The following is a 22,070-nucleotide window of genomic DNA, read 5'->3' on the forward strand; positions in this document are numbered from 1 at the left end:
TGTGTTAGTTAGCTTTCCTGTTGCTAAGACACAACTCTGACACCCATAAAAGGAGGAGAGGTTTAATTTGGCTCAGGGTTTTATATGCCATCATCAGCTGGCTCCGGGGCAGAAACATCATGGCTGAAGGGCATGGAGAAGTGAAGATGTTTAATTCATGGTGGCTGGGAAGTGAGTAGGGAAACAGTGCCAGAAAGGAAGGGCCAAAGGGCCAGATAGAGATCAGAAGTACCCGACTCCATTACCCAACCAGGCACACCCAGAAGTACACTTTATTATATGTGCTTCCAAAGCGAGCACCAGAAGTACACTTTATTAATCCCTGGGATGGCTCCCAAGCCAACCAACTTGACAACCCACACTAATCATCATCCCAAATTAACATAATATTCTGAAAAGTAGGAAATTTAAGTGGAATATATTAATTCTTATATAATGGATACTGAATAGCAACATAATTGATATTTTCTTATCACCATTTGGAGGTGCTACCAGAAATGTCAACTCAATTCTTGATTATAGGGAAATGAAATCTGACAAAGCCCTAAAACAATGCATGTTACAATTTTTTGGTCTGGTGAAGTATTTGTAAAGAATGGTAAAATAATTGTGCTGATTTACTTAATATTGAATAAGAAACTTATAAAATCTCCTCCCAGATGATTTTTATTTTTCACAACACTGAGTTTTTTATTCCAGAAAACAGTTTGCTTAAACTAACCTTATTAACTAGTTCTTGTCAGATTTTTTCCCCTTCATTCTAAATTTTCCTCACCAAGACCACTTCATACCCTTTCAACTTTTTCCTGAATGTGAAAATTATGGAAAAAAAAAAGATAACAAGAGGCTCCTTGACATTCTCTCAAATTAATCAGGCCTGGCCTGATCTAGGGTTTGCTTCAGATGAGGATGTTGGATTTATATCTACCTTTGATGTTCAAAAGTAGGAAACTGCCCTCACTTTCCCTGATTTTCTGTCTTTGTCCTGATAGTCCTACTTGGGTAGAAACTGCCTTCCTTTTTCCAAGTTGGAGCCACCACATTGAGGGATTGTTTGATTCAACTCAGTGAGAATAGTGGTTGATTAAAAGGTTATGGCAACCAGGATAAGAAGTAAAGCTGAGGTGACTGGGAACCTAGAAGCAGTCAGAACAAGAGACTCACTTTTTTCCATTCTTGACTTCTCTGTAAATCTGTAGTTCTCTGTCCACTGCTGTTTACTAGTTTTCCTCAGGATCCAATGTGACAACCAAATCTATCTGATGACCCTTCAGTTCTGATAACTGCCATCAGTTGACAAAAAAAAATGTATCATTTAGTTAAAAAAATCTTAAGCAAGAAAAATCTAAGAGTGTAATGACCAATCAGTGCACTGAATAGGCTTGAACTGTAACCATCCCAGAACAATCAACCATAATCAAGGCAGCAGAGTACTATGGTGGATGGAGCTGTCTGCTTAGACTATGAGGAAGTTCATTTTCTGAGCTAAGCACCCAACAGTTATAATACAGAATATTCCCAGTATACCATGGTTTCTACAGCTTAACTTTTGTACTATTGAAGTTAATTAAGACAGATAATTAGCCTAGAATGGGTCCCTCACTGTTCTTGTGAAATTACATGATTCTTGAAAGACCATGATTATTAAGGAGGTGCTTTTGTTTTTGCTTTTATTTTTAATTTATTTATATAAGTAAGGTAAGTAAACTGAAACCTAAGAGATTAACTATAATCTGTCAAAAGTGAATATTAGGTATGATGACATTTTCGCTGAACATATATGCTTGATTTTTATAAAACATCAACACATTGTGAAAAGGGTTGAAGTGTAGCTAAGTGTTTGAGGTTTGCCAAGGCCCTCGGTTTAATCACTAGTACCACAAGAAGAAAAAAGAGAACACAGTATGAAAATCAGAAGTCTCTGGGCTGGAGATGTAGCTCAGTGGTTCCACACCTGCTTGGCAAGTGCAAGGTCCTGAGTTGGATTCCTAGTACCGAGAGCCAGGGAGAGAGAGAGAGAGAGAGAGAGAGAGAGAGAGAGAAAGAGAGAGAAAAGAAAGAAAATCAGAAGTCTCTTTCTATAATATCAGTTATTATGATATTATAATTATTAATTAAAGGAAAATTTAAATTGGGCTAGAGGTAAGAAAACTATAATGAACACGATGTTAGGAATTAACATCATTTAGATTTCATAAATCTTTTTGAAAGATTTATCCCTGTTTTACAAATGAAGACACCAAAGGCCAGAGAAGTCCAATTATTTATCTAATACCTTACTACTTATATATTGCAAAGAATGTATTTGAAAACATGTATATCTGACCTATTGCTTTTATTAACTACATAGTATCACCTGCTAAAAAGCACTTTTTTTTTTATGGCTCAAGACCACTTGATATTTCAAGTATCCTCTTTGAGGGTCTCTTCTTGTTTACCATTTCAGTTCACATTATGAGTTAATGGAAGAAAACTATGTATATTTAAAAAGATATTTCAGTTTATTAAATTATTAGGCAATTTTTTTTTGAAACAGGTTCTCACCATATAGCCTACACTGGTCATAAACTCCTGATCTTCCTGCCTCAGCCTCCCAAGTGCTAAGATTATAGGTGTGCACCACCACACCCAGCTTGAGCAAAAATATTTTGAAAGGAGCAGATCTCAAATATTCCTGGGTCAATAGCCTATTTATTTTTCCTGTGGAACATGCCTTGATACTTGGAAAAGTGTCACTACCAGCACAGTGCAATAAGAGATATTGAAGCAGGAAAGCAGCTGGACATGTTGGGATGAAGCTAGGATCACGTGCACCTAGGTTTTAATTCAGCTCCATATCCTGCCTCCTCACCCACCATGATGTGTGCTTGTACATGGAACTTCACCATCATATAAGCTTCAATTCCTTAATTTGTAAAGGAAGTATAAATGATACTTATTTCATAGGGTTACTGGGTAATGTTAATTTAAAATGAGATTATTATAAATTATTTTTCATAGGACTATCATATAACAAATGTCTAACACATTTTTGTTTGTTTGTTTTTTTTTGTTTTGAAGTACTAGGGATTGAACAAAAGGCCTTTCAACTAAGGTACATCCCTAGCCCTTCTTATTTATTTTTACTTTGAGACAGGGTCCTGCTGAGTCACTAAGTTGCCCAAGCTGGAATCTAATTCACAATACTCCAAATTGAGTCTCCAAGAGAGCTATGATTACAGATGTGTGCCACAACATATCACATGAGTTTTATTATATTAGTCAGCTTTTCTATTGCTGGAACCAAGTACGTGACACCTACAACTTAATGAAGGACCTGGTTTATTTGGTTCATGGCATCAGAGGATTCAGCCCATGGCTGTCTGTGGCTGTCTGTCTCCAAGGCAGAAACATCATGGTGCGAGCATGTGGCAAAGCAAAAATACAGTGGACCCTTGACTTACAAAATCGATTGGTTGTTGGTTGTAAGTCAATACAGCTGAGATTGGGATGTTTGCCTGGGTACATGCTATAGATAGCAAGAGGCAGGGCTGGGGATTTAGCTCAGTGGTTCCGTTGCCTGCCTCGAAAGCACAAGGTCCTGAGTTTGATCCCTGGTACCAAAAAACAAACAAAAAAGATAACAAGAGGCAGATGAATTTTCCATTAACCTAATTAACCCAAGTTGTTTATATGTCAGGCCAGTGGTAACTTGAGGGTCAACGCAAGAATACAAAAAAGGAAAGGAACCAGGTATCATATACAGTACCCAAGGTCATGCCTCCATGACCCATCCAGACACACTCAAAAGTAAGCTTTACTAATCTGCTAGGTGTTTTTTAATCCAAATAAGCTAGCATTAATGGTCACAATTGCTGGATTTTGATGTTAAAATATGAATCTGTTGAGCCAGCCGAAGAAATGATGTCAGACAGACACCTTTATTCAACCTTTAGATTTTTTTCATTATGTACATTGGCATTTTTCGTTCCTGAATCAGACTGTAAAAAAGCACTGATTAAACAATGTATGAATTAAAAATCAAATCAAATCAGTGACCATACATTTTAAATCAACCATAGCACACAATTATTAAGAAATAGACCAAAAATACTAAAGGCATCTGGCATTTACAAACTAAAAATTTGAGAACTGAATGTTCCCAGAGCTGTGCTCTCAGCTGTGGTTTACAAGGATTATGTTGATTAGTCCTCATAGCTGCCTGTATTATTCTTCAGCATTTAGTAATTGGCCTATGAGTGAGAATGGGACCTCAGTGCGGTCTAGGCACCTTTGTCTTCATATGCTTCTTCCTTCATTTAAAAAAGTTAAAAATTAGGGCAGAGGTATAGCTTTTTTCTTTTTTTTTTTTTGGTACTGGGGATTGAACTCTGGTCCTTGTGCTTGTGCAGCAGGTGGCAAAACCACTGAGCTAAATCGCCAGATCAGGTAGAGGTATAGCTTAATGATAGAATTCCTGTATGTGTGAGGCCTGGGTTCAATCTCCAGCATCAAAAATAAATAAATAAAAATTTTGTTTATAACTGGATTGATATAAAGATGAATATGTTAATATTAGCTTAAAACAATTGACTTAAGGGTTCATTTTTTTTCTTTTGAGTATAAAAGAAAATAAAATATTGTTATGGGCCTTTTAAAGTACTGTGGGCTATAGTCATTTTGCCTCCTTGGGTAGTCTGGAAGTGACCCTGCCTGCAAGTCTGTGATAGATGCAAGCACACAAATTCATAGATCCCAGGGCTCTCTAAAGAGCCACTTGAGAATGTTTGGGGAGAATAAAAGACAGGAAGGAAAAACTAGATTGCATTTCAGTTTATAATTTTATTGTAGCAACAGCATCTCCATCACTCTTGAAATAATTTTAACCTTCATTTTAACCTTTTCTACTGCCAGATGAAATGAGCAGATTTTGCCTACAGATGGTGCTAGTTCCTCTGTTCCCAGAAAAACACAAGAGAACATAGTAAAAATTTTATGCAAACATGACATTTTCAACAATAAAACTCTTCATTAACATGACATCAGTTTTTCCTGTAAGCTTAGATATCTTTGTTGGGCCTTGTTATTATCTAATAATTATAAGCACTCACCTAAGTTCAGTTAACAATTCCCTTTATATTAATAAGGAATATTACTTTCATTTGAAGATTTGGTGATTTACTGAATTCATCTGAGATGTGAAGTTTTCTGAGTATGCATTATTAGGCAGACAGAAATCTTTTTTTTTTCTGTGTACATTGAACTTGGAAAATTTGAACAATTAAAATAGACAGTATTTTTAGATATTTCAAGATTATACTTTTCTATCGCTAAGAACTAATCATGAATGTAATAATTATACATATCATACTCTGACATTAAAGTGTTTATTATGTATAATGTTTTCCTTCTTGGCACCATACTTTTGTCTATAGGTAAGTAGGGTTCCACCAGTTTTCTGTACATGACAATGTGTAGTAGTCTTTGATTTGAGACACTACAAGCTTAAAAAATAATAAGATTTACTGGACATACACACCATGGTGAGAATAAACTAATTTATTTCCCACACATTTATGTATTTATTTATTTACTTATTTATTTATATAGCTGTGCTGAGGATCAAGTACAGGGCCTTAATATTGAATCCAGGGCTCTGCCACTGAACTATACCTGCGGCTCTTACTTTTCAGTTGAATAGATAAATGATAGGTAGATATAGACAAAATGTATATAGACTCTGATATCAAACTTCAATCTTCCTCATGAAGAAATCAACAATAGTCTGTGCTTAATGTGAATAGATACTATTATGATCTATTTTGTTTTCTTCCTCTAGGACCTCAGGAGAATCATCTGCTTTTCCTTTACAGATTTGGTGCAGTCCTCTGAGATGAAATGTACCTTCCCTGACACCTCCAGGGCTCTGATTATCAGTAAAAGAAAATTCTTGGACTTACTTATTCCATCACCTAAAATTGTGTAGTGAGGTAGCAGTATCTGCCAATTCATTAAGGGAAGGTTTTGATACTGACTCCTTTATTGACACTACCAACTGTGTGATACTTCATTCCCCTAATCTCACTGCTCTTTGTCATGTTGGCATTCACTGTTGATACATTCTCTCTGTTAATTGGCATTTTCTTAGAACTTGGGTGTGGACAGAAATTTCTTTCATACCCCTTCTTGTGGAAATAATCAATTCTTTCTTTAGATTTGATCTGAAACCTATCTCCCCATATTGAAGAAGCAAGTAGCGCCTCAGTGTAATGCAAAAACAAAAGACCTGCCTACAACATTGTAGATGAAATAAATATTACAGATGAATTTAGTCTGTCCACTTTATGTCTAGCAGTGAAGTGAATGGCCTCCACAGAAGACTTGCATGAAGCTGCATGGTTCAACGAGCAGGGAAGGGGCGGGGGTGTGTTTTAACAAAGCTTGGTAGAAAATATGAGAGCTTTCACAAAGAAGATTACTTTCTTGAGTCATAAGCAAATATTTTGAAAAACATTTTTTCATATTCTTTTTCTCCCTATAGAAGGAAATATAACTGTAGGAAATGGAAATTTGCATTACCAGAACAGAAAACCTAGCTTGCTTATTTTTAGCCTAAATTGTGCATGTTGAGGACTGCCATTCAGCTGTGTCCCTGACTCTGGAGAGCAACAATTTGATTCTTCTAGAGCCACATGGTTGAATCAAGATGGTCAAGGGACTAAAGAGGACAGAAGGCAGTTTGTAGTTACTGATAAAGTCCTGATACACAGTATATTCCAAAAGACTTCCAGTCTTTAATTTGCGTTAGGAAGGTAAAGAATTGTAAAATTTCAGATTTTTTTTCTCCTGAAAGGAGAAAACAGATTCCAGAGCACTATCTGCCAGCACAACTTGCATGAGCTCAACTTCCTATCCCTGTTAAGCTAAATAGTTAAGGGCAAACTCCTATTTCTAATTGTTTTGAATAACACTGTTGTATTCCAAGTGAGTAAATATTGAGCTCCACTAAAGTGCAAAAATCTTTTACTAAACTGTGAAAGCAAGCAGATTACATGCTGTGCCAGTCCCTAGTACTAAGTACCAGTGAGAACACTGTGTAGGAAGTTGTTAGGTTGCCCAAACTCAGGGAATACTAAAATGACAAGCATCCTTGTAACAGACATGAATAACTAGTTTGATCTACCCATAGAACACTCATGCTGGAAATATACATGTGAGAGTCTAACTAATTAAGCCCTGAGTTCTTTTTAAGAGCCGCATTGTGATTAATTAAAATGATTGCTACTCATTATTTTTCATAAAAAGTACACTATTATACATACAAATCTGTCAGAGAAAAGTAAACATGCCTAACTTACTTTATTACAGTATTTATGCTGAAAGAAAAAAATTTATAAGGTCAAATTTTATGCTTTATTAAGCTGTTCATTTGAGTTGAAATCATGCTATTACTAATACTTTAGCTAATATTTAACAATTGAATTAACAAAATCAAGATTTCTAACCTTAAATTAGGTCTTAATTTAATAAGAGTTATCACATCCACTTTAAGAGCAATGCAATGCAATAGGTAGGAACTGTCACTGAAAATTTAGAGATATGATGATTTAAAGGAATAAATAAAAATTAAAATACCCTCTGATCTATTAATTACTTCTCAAATAATTTAACTTAAATAATAATTTCACTGCCAACAAGGTTTATTGTAGCATAGTTTTCAGCACTGAAAAATAAATTTTAATTATTGCAAATAATGTATATGCATAAATGGAAATTGATAAATAATATTTTAAATAATAATGGGAAATAGTTAAATTATTATTACCCAGCCATGGAATTTTTCTGTATCTAATAAAACAATGATTAATGTGCAGCTATGTCTTCAGTCATGTAAAGATGACTATGTTGTTTTAGAAGAAAATGTGCAAAGGGAAATTTCCAGACTAATTATATACACTCTAATTTCAAAATGTATATGTTTGTAGATATGGAAACACATAAATTTTAAAGAATAAGATATATTATGTACAAGGATCACCTCCCCATAATGAATGTAATCATTATGTGCTGCAAATATGTACTAATAAAAATAAAAATTAAAAATGATAAACTGTCAGGCTGGGAATTTAGCTCAGTGGTGCTGCTGCCTGCCTCACAAGTGCAAGATCCTGAGTTTGATTTCCAGTACCAAAAGAAAAATGATAAACTCTCAAATGACAAGTAAAAGTAAAACTAATGTTGTTGCTACATATGATAAGATTGCTAGAATGAAAATAAAGTTTATAAATAAAAGAAGAAAAGCATTTTTAATATAGAAAATACAACAAGTATCAGAATTTTACAATTTGTTACTTCAAGAGGGTGGAAATGGATGGTGAAGGATGATTTAAGACAATTTCACATATTAATTTATATTTATATTTTTAATTATACTTATATTTTAAAATTATATTTATACATTTATATTTCTTACCTTTTTCATAGTGATGGTAAATTACTTTTTAACTTATTTATCTCTAAGAATCTTCAATTGGCCACAAACAATGCAGCTTTCTGGAAATACATATTTAGGGACATTCAGAATAAAATGAATTAAGAAAGAAAGAACCACTGTATTCTTTTTCTTAATGGGGAAATAGAAAATTAGTAAAAATATCAATGTCATTTGTATAAAATTTTAGTTGTGGTATTTATAATTCTGCTATTTTCAGAATAAAAGATTTAGATTCTCCTTGATGCAAATGTCTTTAATTGGAAACAGTTGCATTTAAATTAAGTAAGCCAATTTATAGTCCCAAATTTCTTCAAGTTTTAATGTAAGGCCAGACCAGACAGGTAATTGGCTAATGTTGTTAGTTTGATTCACGTTGCCAAACTAAATTTCTGATAATAGCACAAAAGGGGGTGGGTAGGAAAGAGATATACACTACTACAAATCAAAAAACAAAGTTCCTTTGTTTACATTTCTTTTAACATTTAGAAATCACTTCTATGAAGCCCCAGCCAGAAGCTCAGACAGATACCATCAGTAAGTGTGTGCAGACCCCTGCCAGAAGCTGCCCCAGAAACCAACAGCTCAGCAACACAAACCCCAGCAAGAAGCCCTCCCAGATAACAGTGGCCCAGGTGCACAGGCCCCTGCCAGGGCCCTGTCCAGGCACCAGCAGCTTGGGTGCACAGGCCCCAGGCAAAGGCCTACCTCCTGGAAAACAGCTGCACAGGCACACAATCTCAGGCCAGAGGCCCTCCCAGATAGCAGCCCTAAGTGTACCCAGCCCCAAGCCAGAATCCCACCCAGACAACAGACCAGCACATGGATCTAGAAGGCCATCATTCTGAACCCAGGAATTGGCACAGATGTGAGCAACAGAAAGCCTCTCTGAGGCTTGCTGAGAATTAAAACCCACTGGGAAAGGAGAGTCACTTCATAAAGGCACAGCAGACTGCATGGGTTGAAATGAGAAGACACTGAAACAAGCCTCAAAACCAGACTTCCAGATCACCAAAGCCAACCCCAAGGAGCAAGGAGATGGAACAATCTGAAACTCAATCAGCTGGACTCCCTGAACTAGCAATACAAAAGGATCTGGAAAAAATAAAATCAGAAATAATTTAGATAACAACAGAGATTGTGTTAATAGTGAAAGACATGATTAATAACTCTAGAGCAGACACATATAAAAAAAAAATAGAGGAACTCAAGAAAATGATGGAATTCCAGCATAGGAAACAAATGGAATCCATAAAATAGATGCAAACAGATATCCAGGAGATTAAAAACTCCACTGAAAATTGACACAGCAGAGTGAGCCACTGTGAGGACTGAATATCAGATATAGAAGACAGGATTGTGATTAGTGACCAGGAAAAGAAAGATTTCTTAAAATTAGCAAAGGACCACGAGAAATCAATCCAGCAGCTGCTAGATGATGCAAAGAAGAATAGCATAAGACTAATCAGACTCAATGAAGAAACAGGATATAGTACAAATGACACTTAAAAAATAGTTCACAGAAGTAATGGCTGAAAACTTTCCAAGCAGGGGAAAAGAATTTGACATGCAGGTAAGGGAGGCATATAAAACTTCAACTAACCATGATCAAAAAAAATCTACACCTAGGGATATAATAATCAAGATTTCAGAAACCCCAAAGAAGAACAAAATACTACAAGCAGTTAGAGAAAAGAAACAAATCACATACAAAGGAAGACCCATCAGAATCACAGCAGACTTCTCAGTGCAAACCCTCAAGTCAAGAAGAGCCTGGAGTAAACTATTTCAATCCCTAAAAGAAAACAACCTCCAACCAAGATTGATGAACCCTGCAAAACTATCTTTCAATATTGATGGAGAAATAAGACACTTTCATGACAAAGAACACCTGAGGAACTTCATGAATATGAAACCAGCACTCCAAAACATTTTAGACGGTATCCTAGGAAAAGACAATGAGGACCACAACCCCAAGAAGCCCTGCAGAATGAATCTATTGGACAGCACAATAAATTAAATGCAAAAGGGGAGAATCCAACAACAGGAAAAGGTCATAACAAGGACAACTGAGTACATATCAGTTATAACCATCAATGTTAATGGTCTCAATTCCCCAGTCAAAAGAAATAGACTGGCAGAATGGGTCAAGAAGTAAGACCCAACAATATGCTGCATACAAGAAACATACCTAATTAAAAAAGAAACTCATAGACTGAAATTTAAAGGGTAGAAAACAATACTCCATGTGACAGGAACTCCAAAAAAACCAGGAGCAGCTGTCCTATTTGTAGGTTAAATCGATTTCATACCAACACTAATTAAGAGAGACAAAGAAGCTCACTACATCCTTGTAAAGGGAACAGTCCAAAAGGAAGAGATGACAATCACAAATATATATATATACCAAATACTAGTGCACCAAACTATATAAAACAAATATTAATGGAAATGAAAAATCAAATAAGCTCTAATACAGTAGTAGGGAGGGACCCCAATACCCCGCTGTCAGAAATAGATAGATCAGCTAGACAAAAAATAAACAACTTAATATTAGAACTCAACCAAACTATTGAACAAATGGACTTAACAGATGTTTACAGTGTTGTACCCCACAAAATCAGAATACACATTCTCTTCAGCTGCACATGGCTCATTTTCTAAAATAGATGACTTATTAGCTCATAGAACATGTTTAAGTAAGTGCAAAGGAATTGACGTTATACCCTGCAAATTATCAGATCATAGTGAAATTAAATTGGAGATCAATAGCAAAAGATAGAAAAACAATTTCATAAACACATGGAAATTGAACAACATACTCCTGAGAAACCAATGGGTCACAGAGGAAATTAAAGAAGAAATTAGTATCTACAATTAAATGTCAATCCCCATGCAACATATCAGAATTTATGGGACACAATGAAAGCAGTCTTATGAGGCAAATTCATAGCAGTGAATTATCATATTAGGAAAACAGAGCAAGCTCAAATAAACAATGTAATGCTGATTATCGAGCTTCTAGAAAAAGAAGAGCAAGACAAACCCAAAGCTCATACAATGGAGGAAATTATAAAGATCAGGGCAGAAATCAATGCAACGGAAACTAAGAAATGATACAAAAAAATTGATGAACCAAAAAGTTAGTTCTTCAAAAGAATAAACAAAATTGACAAACCCTTAGCAGACTGTATCAAAAAAGGAAAGAAAAGGCCCAAATCCATGCAATTAGGAATGAAAAAGGTGAAATTACAATGGACCCAGCAGAAATCCAGAGGATCATCAATACCGACTTTGAGAATCTATATGCCAATAAGATGGAAAACACAGAAGAAATGGACAGATTTCTTCATACATATGAATTACCAAAGTTGAATGAAGAAGACCTAAAAATTCCAAACAACCCAATATCAATCAATGAAATTTAAAACCTAATTAAAAATCACCAACAAACAAAAGCCCATGTCCTTCACTTCTGAATTCTACAAACATTTAGAGAAGAACTATTGCCACTACTTTTTAAACTCTTCAGTGAAATTGAAAGGGAAGCAATACTCCCAAATTCATTCCTGGAAGGAAACATCACCTTGATTGTAAAAGCAGAGAAAGACCTAATTGAAAAAGAGAACTATAGGCCAATCTCACTAATGAATATAGATGCAAAAATCCTCAATAAGATACAAGCAGAATGCAGAAGATCATACACCCTGACCAAGTAGGGTTCATCCCAAGTATGCAGGGATGGTTCAATATACACAAATCAGTAAATGTAATACACTATATTAACAGAGCCAAGGGCAAAACCATATGATCATCTCAATAGATGCAGAAAAATCTTTTATCAAAATCCAACACACATACATGATTAAATTTTTGTTTATCCCACAAAAAATTGGAATAGACAGTTTCTACCTCAACCTGATAAAAGCCATCTATGAAAAATCAGCAGTGACTATCATACTAAATGGTCAAAGGCTGAAATCCTTCATGCTAAAATCAAGAATAAGACAAGGATGTCCACTATCACCACTCCTGTTCAATATAGCTCTGGGAACATTAGCCACAGCAATTATACAAGAAAGAAAAAAATAAAGATAGGAAATAAAGAAGTCAAATTATTATTTGCAGATGACATGATACTCTATATAGAAGACCCCAAGAACTCCACCAAAAGTCTTCTAGACTTAATAACCAAATTTAGTACAGTAGCTGGATACAAGGTCAACACAAAAAAATCAATAGCCTTCCTGTACACAAACAACAGACTCACTGAGAGAGAAAATGGAGAAAAAACTTCTTTCACAATAGCAACCAAAAAAATGATATACCTAGAAATCAACCTAATGAAAGAAATCAAAGACCTCTATTCTGAAAACTACGGTACTCTGATAAAAGAGTTTGAAGAGGATATGAGAAAATGGAAAGACGTCCCTGCTCCTGGGTAGGAGGAACAAATATAGTGAAAATGGCCATACTTCCAAAACTGCTATACAGATTCAAAGCAATCCCAATTGAAATTTCAACAGTATACTTCACAGACCTTGAGGAAACAATTCAAAACTTCATGTGGAACCAGAAGAAACCTTGACTAGCAAAAACAATTCTAGGCAAGAAAGACAAGGTAGGCAGTATCACAATCCCAAATTTGAAACTATACTACAAATCTACTGTGATAAAAATAGCATAGCATGGCAGTGAAACAGACCTGAGGATCAATGGAACAAGTTACAAGATGCAGAAACAACTACAGACATACTCAGCTACCTCATCTTTGACAAAGGAGACCAACACTGTCACTGGCTAAAAGATAGCCTCTTTAATAAATGGTGCTGGACAGAGAATCAACAACTGGGATCTCATCTTATTAAAAAGCTTCTGCATTTCAAGAGAAACTACTAACAGAGCTAAGAGACAACCTGCAATGTGGGAAAAATTTTTAACAGCTCTTCATCAGACAAAGGACTACTATCTAGAATATATAAGGAACTTAAAAAAATCAGACCCCCAAAATTTAAAGACCCAATTCAAAACTGTCTGAAATGAACAGACATTTCTCAGACAAAGTAGTAAAAGCAGCAAATAAAAATATGAAAAAAATGTTCAACATCACTAGTCCCTTGAGAGATGCAGATGAAAACAACACTGAGATTCCACCTCATCCCAGAAAGAATGGCTGCTATCAAGAAATCAACCACTAATAAATGCTGCCAGGGTCGTGAGCAAAAAGAAACCCTTCTCCACTGATGGTGGGAGTGCAGACTGGTGCAACCACTGTGGAAATCAGTATGGAGATACCTCAAAAAACTAGGACTAGAGGTCCCATTTGATCCAGCTATTCCCCTGCTGGGTATCTTCCCAAAAGAATTAAAAGAATCATACCACAATGATACATGTGCACCCATGTTTATAGCAGCACAGTTTGTAATAGCTAAAACTTGGAAACAGCCCAATTGCCCATCAATTGGAGACTGGATTAAGAAGATGTGGTATTTTTATAAAATGGAGTACTACTCAGCCATAAAGAATGAGAAACTAGAGACATTTATAGCTAAATGGATGCACATTACGTCCATACTCTTAAGTGAAATAAATAGGACACACATGTGTAAATACCAAATATTTTCTCTGATGTGAGAAACTTAAAGTGTAAATGATGATCAAAATGTAGAATAGATAATGTGGAATAGGAAGATAAGGCCCAAAGGGGAAGGGGAAATATGAAGGGTAGGGGAAAGGAAAGAAGGGAAAGGAAAAAATATGAGAAAAGGAAAAAATGGAAACAAATTTTTGTAAATAGTGAGGGTTGGAGGAGTTGAAGGGAGGCCAGAGGAATGGGGAAAAAATAAGAACCAAGGTATATCATGTAAAGCTACAAATTCCCAGTAATGAATGTCATCATATTGAATCCTTAAAATGTAGCAATAAATATAATGAATAAAAAAGAAATCAATTTTATGACAGAGTTGAGTTTGTAGTTGAATAATTCAAGCAGCAAGCTCATGTTTACATAAATGTATGATTTTTTATTGATTAATTTGAAGAATGCCTTTTACATGAAAATTTTAAAATCTTAAAGGATTGAATTAATGATACATCAAAATAAATTCTTTCATTTTAAAGATAGAATTAAAATGCACTATTTAGTTTACATAGGCAATCGTAATCTCAGCACAAAGGGATAAAGCCATCTTCCAAAAGGACTCAGAAATCAGAAGAAATGCAATGGTTAATTTTCAATAAAATCTGGTTACAAAGGGTTGATGTCATATAGACAGAATTTGTTTTGTTTCAGATGATGATGACTTTCTTTTTGAATGTTATATCTTATATGATATTTTATATATACAAAATAGCCTATAGCTCTATCATAAAGCTTCATAGACACAATTGAATCATCTAATTCTAAAAAATGCCAGTGCCAGTAAAATTGTGCCAGTGAGTTCTGTGTTTCTCTTATAGTCTTCTTTCTTCTCATCTAGACCACTTTACTGTCTTGTATTTTGTATTTATTATCTGTGCTAGAAAACCTCTAAAATTATATTCAATCACCCACATTTTCTGGCATTCCCAACCTTTGAGTAATATTCTTCCCTTGAGGGTGCACTGAACTTAGTGATTCACTTAGAAAAGTGGACATTTGAGTTATAAAATACTGTAGCTATAGGCAGGCATACAGGAGGTCCTGGCTTCTGAGGTCCTCCCAATCTCCTTCAGTTCAAAGAACTCAGCAAATCAAAAGCCAAATGTGGGTTATCATTTTGAAGCACTCTCAACTGAAAGTTAAATGTACTGAATTATGGTTATAAATATATTTTGACTTGTTTCCAGTATTTTGTGTTCTTCTACCTCTATCTCTCCTCTCCTTCTCCTTCTTCTCACTCTCCCTTCCTTCTTCTCTTGGTTGCACTGAGGAAAGCATTTGCCATGGTGTGACCTGGTTTGTGAAAGGTCCACTTGGCAAAGAAGTGAGTGAGGCCCCAGCCAACATTCAGGAAGAAGTGAGACCTGCAGTCCAACAACTGGCAGGAACTGACTGTAGGTGGCAACCACATGAGTGACTGCAGTGGCTCATCTCCAAGATGCACCTTAAGATGAAACCACAGCCCCAGCCACCACCTTGGCCAAACCACCTGTGAAAACCTGAGCCAGTGACACTCGAGCCTGAATTCCTGATCCACAGGAACTGTGAGATGATGAAAGTACGTGGTTTAAAGTCACTGTTCTTTGGAGTAATTTGTTAGGCAACAGTAGATAACCAATACATCATACTTGCCTGTTATATACAATTTTGCTATAGTTTTGCTAAAGGGTTCAGAGCATATGATTCCTGTTAAATCAAACTCTTTCAGATTGTGTTGCTGAAGGTTTCTTTCTTTTGCAACATTTTTTTTGTCTGCTTAAACTTTTCATAATTTGGAAAGGTATTAAAATATCTATTATTTTTGTATTTGTCTCTTTCCCCTTGCAGTTTTATCAAATTTTACTTTATATACTTGAGGCCATTACATTTTCTGCTTACAGGTTTCTAGTACACTAAACTTTTCATCGGGCAGCATAGCCTGGCAGTTAACTTTATGGAGTTGAGGCTGATTGCCTCTGGGTTCAAGTCCTGACCTCCATCTTTCCTCGCTAAATGACCATGAGCAAATTGCTTAAACTTTATCCCTTTGTTGCCTCACCTGAACAATAGAAATAGTATTTACATGATTGGATTGAAATGAGAAGTAAGTGCACTAATATTTATAATCCCACAGTAGTGGTAGACATATATTTAACTTCATATGACCTAAGAGCTGAGTTCGTAGCTCAATGGTAGAGCACTTGTCTATCATGTGTGAAACCCTCAGTTCAATTCCTAACACTGGAAAAAAAAATAAGTAGTAATATTATGTGAGCTTTGGGTAAATCAATAAATGTTTTTAATTTCTTTAGTGAAAACAATGCTTTTTGCTTAAATGTTTTCATTGATGTTAATACAGCTGCTCTATCTTTTAAAAATGTTTTCCTGTTTAATCTTTTGCTCTGGGACTTTACTAGTGTAAGCATGATCTTTTTAAAATTTTAATTTTGTTTGTACATGTTTGCAGTACATAATGACTACATTCATTGTGGGTAGTTGGTACATTTACATAACACATTTTAGTTCTTTTTCATCCTCTTCCTCTCCCTCCATCTCTTGGACTTTTATTATTTCTGTTTGTTTGTTTTTTGGTACTAGAAATCGAACTCTGGGTCTCATGTTTGCCAGACAGGCACTGTGCTGCTGAGCCATATCCCTGGCTCTTGGTCTTTTCTGTTTCCTTAGGATATATGTGTAGCACTTACATTCAATGTATAGCTAAGTTTCCTTTTTAAACATCGAAGGGGCAGAAAGATGTGATATATTTCCTCACCCATTATAAGTGTCACAGAATTTTAAAAATACAGATTATCCAAAGAAAAGCATAACACATTTATGTAATAAGAGTTTTATGTGTCATGGGAGGCTTCACAAATGAAGTCCCAAGATAAGAGCAAACTTTTTATACTTACGGTTGAGGAAGAATGGACAGCTGTGCAGAAGTGTGTATAAATAGGCATGAGCTAATCTGAATAGAGTGAGAACAGAGTTGGTCTTCCTGTTCAGATTCTTCTTGGCCTCTCTGTTTAGCTGTCCTTCCTAGTGGCTTTGGTGCAGGACCACTCTGGAATTAGGATTTTCCAGAAAGAAGGAAGAAGGAAGAGAGATACTGTTATGGCTTGTATCTAGATGTCTCCCCAAATCCTTATGCAGTCATAGGTGGGACTTTTTGTAGATGGCTGGATCTAGGGTGTGTGAATGTGGATTAAAGATGTGATACCAGGATTAAGGATGTAGTGCTGGATTAGTCCACTATGGGATTATCATAGGTCTGGGTGTTGGTAATGGGAAGGCCAATCCTGGGTACAGGTGGTACCACCCAAAAGGCTTGTAGCCTGGATGGGATAAAAGGGAAAGGCAGGCTTGCTGCTTGGCTGCTTGCTACCTCATGCTTGCCATGCAATGGACTGTTTCTCCTCTGTGATGCCATCCTGACTTGGAGCCAGTTGGCTATGGAATTCTACAGATTGTGAGCTAAAATAAACCTTTCCTTCTTTAACATTGCATGTCTGGTATTTTGTCCCAGTATCTAAGACAGACACCATTATAGGTTCAGTTGCTTGCTGCAGAGGAGAGCAGTTCTAATTTCTATGACTCTCCTGAGGAAGAGGACCTCTTGTTTTTTTATGAATCACTTTGGGAGAGGGGAAAGAAGGAGCTGAAGGATAGGAGAAGGTTAGGGAGAGCTTGCTTTTGAGTTCCTTCAACCAACCATCATCAGTTAATGTACTCACCACATCAAAAGTCATATTTTGGGGTATCATATTCTAGGGATCTTGTCTTTCAACTGAAAAATATTAAATATGTTATGGCTATACATCTATTTTGACTTATTTTCACCATTTTGTTTTGGATTATTTTCTCACTTTTACTATTTTTCTTGATTTCTTTTGGATAAACTGGAATATTATATTTGTTTAATTTTTAGTTCATCTTTTTTCTTTGACTTGGGAGTAATGTATACTTTTTTATTCTTTTAGTTATCAACTTTGAAATTCTCACACTTGATAAAATACAAATCATTCTTTAACCTCATATCAAATAATATAAGACTCTTCCTACAGTTTAACTCCTGTCAGTTCTTTTCTGAGTTATACACTATTATAGTAAAGTATTTTAATTTTGTTCTTTTCTATACTCTAAATTAGAAATGATTACTGTTATTTATAAAGACAATACTTTCTTTAGTTATGTGTTTACCAATCTGTTCATCATTCTTTCTTGACCCTTGGCCTTTTTTTGAGAATAATTTTTTAATGAAAATATGTTGATGGTAAACATTATTTTATATTAAAATATTACTATAATTTCCTTATACTTAAAAACAGTTTTATTGGATACTTAATCCAACAGTTACTTTCTTCCTACATATCAAGGCCATTATTCCACTATCTACTACTTGAAATTTGTTATGAGTAGAATTGTTCTTATTGTTTTTTATTCTTGTTATCTTTTCTATTTTTTAAATCTGGTGTTTATTGTTTGAGTGCAGGATGTCCAGATATGTGTTTTGTACTGATGCTTTGCAGTACTTCCTGTAATTCCTATATCTATGGATTCCTGACATGCCTATTCATAGGATTGTTATAAAGATTAAATTAAAGAAACACCAAACATCTGACACACATAGGAAATGCAATGTTTGTGTTTACTATTATTTCTGAATAATTATTATCATCTATTTTAATATTATTTCAACTTCTATTATTTATATTTGTTTCTTCAGGATGCCCATTAGATAAATTAGCCACTTGTTCATTCTAGTCTTCCTATCAATTCCTTAATATTTCCTGTTTACCAAATCTGTCTTTCTATGCTACTGGGCACTTTGTTTAGATTTACCTCAAATCAGTAATTATCTTTTAAACTATGCCTATTCTGCCATTTAACCCATCTGTGCTGGTGAATAGCCATTTGTTTGACCAACTGTTCATTCTATGCCTGGCTCTGTGGCTTGCATACTTGTTGTTATGAAGAGCCTCATCCAGACTCTGATGGGGCTGGAATGACAGGAGTCAACAGCTTGGAATCCCTTGTCAGGATAAGGGAGATGTCAGGGTTTTTAGACCCTCTTCTCTCCGTATGTTAGTATAAAGATTTGCATTTATTGTTGTTTTTTTTTTTTTTTTTTTTGGTACCGGGGATCAAACTCGGGTCCTTGAGCTTGAGCAGCAGGCAGCGAAACCACTGAGCTAAATCCCCAGCCCCAAGATTTGCATTTAATAGAGTTAACATTTTACTTCTATGTCAAGCTGAGTTTAAATTCTTTTATATATGGAAGATACAAAGAGTATTTTCCCTCAAAGAAAACAGAATTGAATTCTGCAGAATCATGACCAACCACATAAATGAAGAAACAAAAAGGATTTTTGCTTCACCTGAATATTACCATACCCATCATCACTGGGTATTTTATGTGAAATTGCTTCACAAATTTTCAAGATAAATAAATCCTTTTCACTCTAAATGAGAGGCAGAGCAATTCTCTTTAGATGTGGCACATCTGGTAACAGAATGGGCATTGTTGAATGAAGATGGAGAAACTGATTACAAATCATAAAGGAAAAAATGCTTAGAGATTGGCATAATATGATCAAAAGCTTTCAAAAAAGGAAACAGTATAGACAGTTGAAAAATAAATTTCTGAATAAACATGTTTTTCCCTTGCTCACATAAAATATGGATGACAAATATAAAAATGCGACAGAAAAAAAAAAGAAAAAAATGCATCGGAACTTCTCTATGTAGTGATTTATTTATATGCAATTACTACAGTATACATAAGGACATTTGTCAGGTTGAAAAATTGTGAGTTAACTTATGAACTCACAAAAGAAAAACAGAATTAAAAACAATAATTGAAGAAACTAATTACACACTATGAAAGAAAACTGCGGCAGTATCTTAAAATGTCTTTACCCTGTCTGCATTCTACAAACCTTCCCTGGCCACCTTAATTGAGGTATGAATAGGCAATGCAATAGGCTTGGCTTATTATAGTTACCTTGCCAAATTTAATAAAACTAAAGTAAGTGTATATCATTTTCAGAGCTGCTTTGCTTAACTCTCAACATTCCTACTTTTGGTTAGTAGCACGAAAGTTTAACCAACTGCCCAGGACACCCAAAAATCCCTTAATCCCAACCTGTCCTATTTTCCCCAGTGCTCCAGCAAAAGACAAAACTACAACAAATTTAGTTTTAAAATCTCACTTGGCTTTTATTTTTGATTCTAGAAAAAAAATGAGTGTTCCGATGAGCCTAGCAGAGGTGGTTGGCTTTATAGACAGGAATGGGTTGGAGAAAGTATACAGGGAAGAAAAAACAAATTGGTCGTTTCAAAGTTAGTTTCCTTGTAAAAGTTAAAATGAAGGGGACTTATTTATCATGCCTGCCAAACTAGGCTATTTTGGGAGTGAGCTAAATTTGTTGTAATTTTGTCATTTGATATAGGAAGGGAAAAAAATTGAGTGAGATTTGGTCAATAACAATCAGAAAAACTTAATAGTTCTGACACCCATGTTTTGAAGGTGACAAATTAAACTTGCCTTTAGCTTTATGTAGGAAATAACCCTAAATTCAACGTATTGTTTGCTAATGCAGGTGCATTTCTTTCAAAAGATGAAGTTTACATAAAGGTTTGCTTCAATCAACAAAGTTTTATATTGCTTTCAAAGAGCACAGAACATGGCACGTAAAAATATTTCCCAATAGCAAGCCTAATTTATTTTTATTTTAAAGAAATTGACTAGAGTATAACAACAACAGGAAATGTGAAGTAGCACTCTACATAAAAACCAGGAAACAAATGTTTCTGGGAAAACCAGGAACAAATGTTTCTGTCTTGAAAAATGTATAACTGGACTCAGCAAACTAGATATCTTTTATCAATTATTAAGGATGCATGTAAAGGAAATTTTTCAGCATACTTTTTTTTCCCTCTCTGTTATGATCTTGTCTTTTCTGATGTATTGTCCTATTTGTGAGTTCCACCCCCAGAGTCATAGTTAAGGGGACAGCTGAAATTAAGGGACTAAGGAATAGTATGTCAATCTTTGCCCTTGGGTAGAAGGCTGCTATAAGGCAAATGAAAAGTGAAGTGTCATTAAGAATAAGTTATAGGTTTTGAGTATGTTCCCATATTCTCAGAATGGGAATTTGAACCTCTTTCCATTTGAATTAGCCTGTATTATAAACTGATTGTGGTATTCTGTTTTCATCTGAGTCTACTCAGGTTTTTCATCCATTTACAGGATAAATTTCAATTTCACATACAAAGTTCTGTATGTATCAGCACCACCTGTAATGCTAGGTTTCAAAGAACCACAAAAGTTTTCAGGAACTTATGGCAGCATTGTTATAGAATGTATATTCTGCTTTCTAATATAAACAGAACATAAGAACAGCACTTTGGTTGATTTTCTTTTCTTTTTTTTTTTTTGCTTTATAAAACTTTGAAAATTTTCCTGTATAAAATCAGTTACATTTTATATTGAAAAAGCAGCATCTTTGTAGTAATGGGAACATTCAGTTTTGAAATGTGTTTTTAATAGCTTTATTCTTCTTTTCCATTTCTATTGATGATTACTATGGAAATTTTAATATTCACATTTATGTATTCTTATATTTAACTGATAAATATATAAATCAGACAGTATGAATTTTCATGATGAGTTAGGAAATGATGAAATACTTTAATAAATATGCTTAGTAACTGAGATGAAAAATAAATCTAATCTTTCAACACCATTATTAAACCAATTTTAATAAAAAAATCTTATTAAATGATAATTCCAAGTTTAAACAAATCAGTGGACCCTCCAGCCCTCTCTTTCTCTCTCTCATATATATAATATATACACAATATAATATATTACATATAATACATATGATATATATAATATAACATATAATAAAGCCTTCAAAAATAATAAAAACAAAAGAACAATTATTTATTGCACATGACATATATCTGACTTAC

General features: G+C 34.8%; 1 protein-coding gene and 1 long non-coding RNA gene across 2 annotated transcripts in view; one reads left to right on the plus strand and one right to left on the minus strand.

Annotated features, from left to right (window-relative positions):
• Vwde (von Willebrand factor D and EGF domains) overlaps nucleotides 1-6,440 on the plus strand; it is a 64,999-nt gene extending 58,559 nt beyond the window's left edge. The window contains exon 29 of the mRNA XM_087204664.1: nucleotides 5,819-6,440. Coding sequence (XP_087060790.1) covers nucleotides 5,819-5,871 — 53 coding nt within the window. The 3' untranslated portion in view covers nucleotides 5,872-6,440. The remainder of the gene's footprint in view (nucleotides 1-5,818) is intronic.
• LOC147829648 (uncharacterized) overlaps nucleotides 1-21,720 on the minus strand; it is an 81,011-nt gene extending 59,291 nt beyond the window's left edge. The window contains exons 1-3 of the long non-coding RNA XR_015448740.1: nucleotides 17,003-21,720; nucleotides 8,453-8,532; nucleotides 1,165-1,283 (exon numbers count right to left, since the gene is read on the minus strand). This is a non-coding gene — a long non-coding RNA (uncharacterized LOC147829648). The remainder of the gene's footprint in view (nucleotides 1-1,164; nucleotides 1,284-8,452; nucleotides 8,533-17,002) is intronic.
• Nucleotides 21,721-22,070: the final 350 nt, after the last annotated feature.

The sequence above is a fragment of the Heterocephalus glaber genome, unplaced genomic scaffold (genome assembly GCF_053883595.1).
Source record: "Heterocephalus glaber isolate CG9 unplaced genomic scaffold, H.glaber_assembly_v1.0 deba00000546, whole genome shotgun sequence".
Classification (NCBI taxonomy): domain Eukaryota; kingdom Metazoa; phylum Chordata; class Mammalia; order Rodentia; family Bathyergidae; genus Heterocephalus; species Heterocephalus glaber.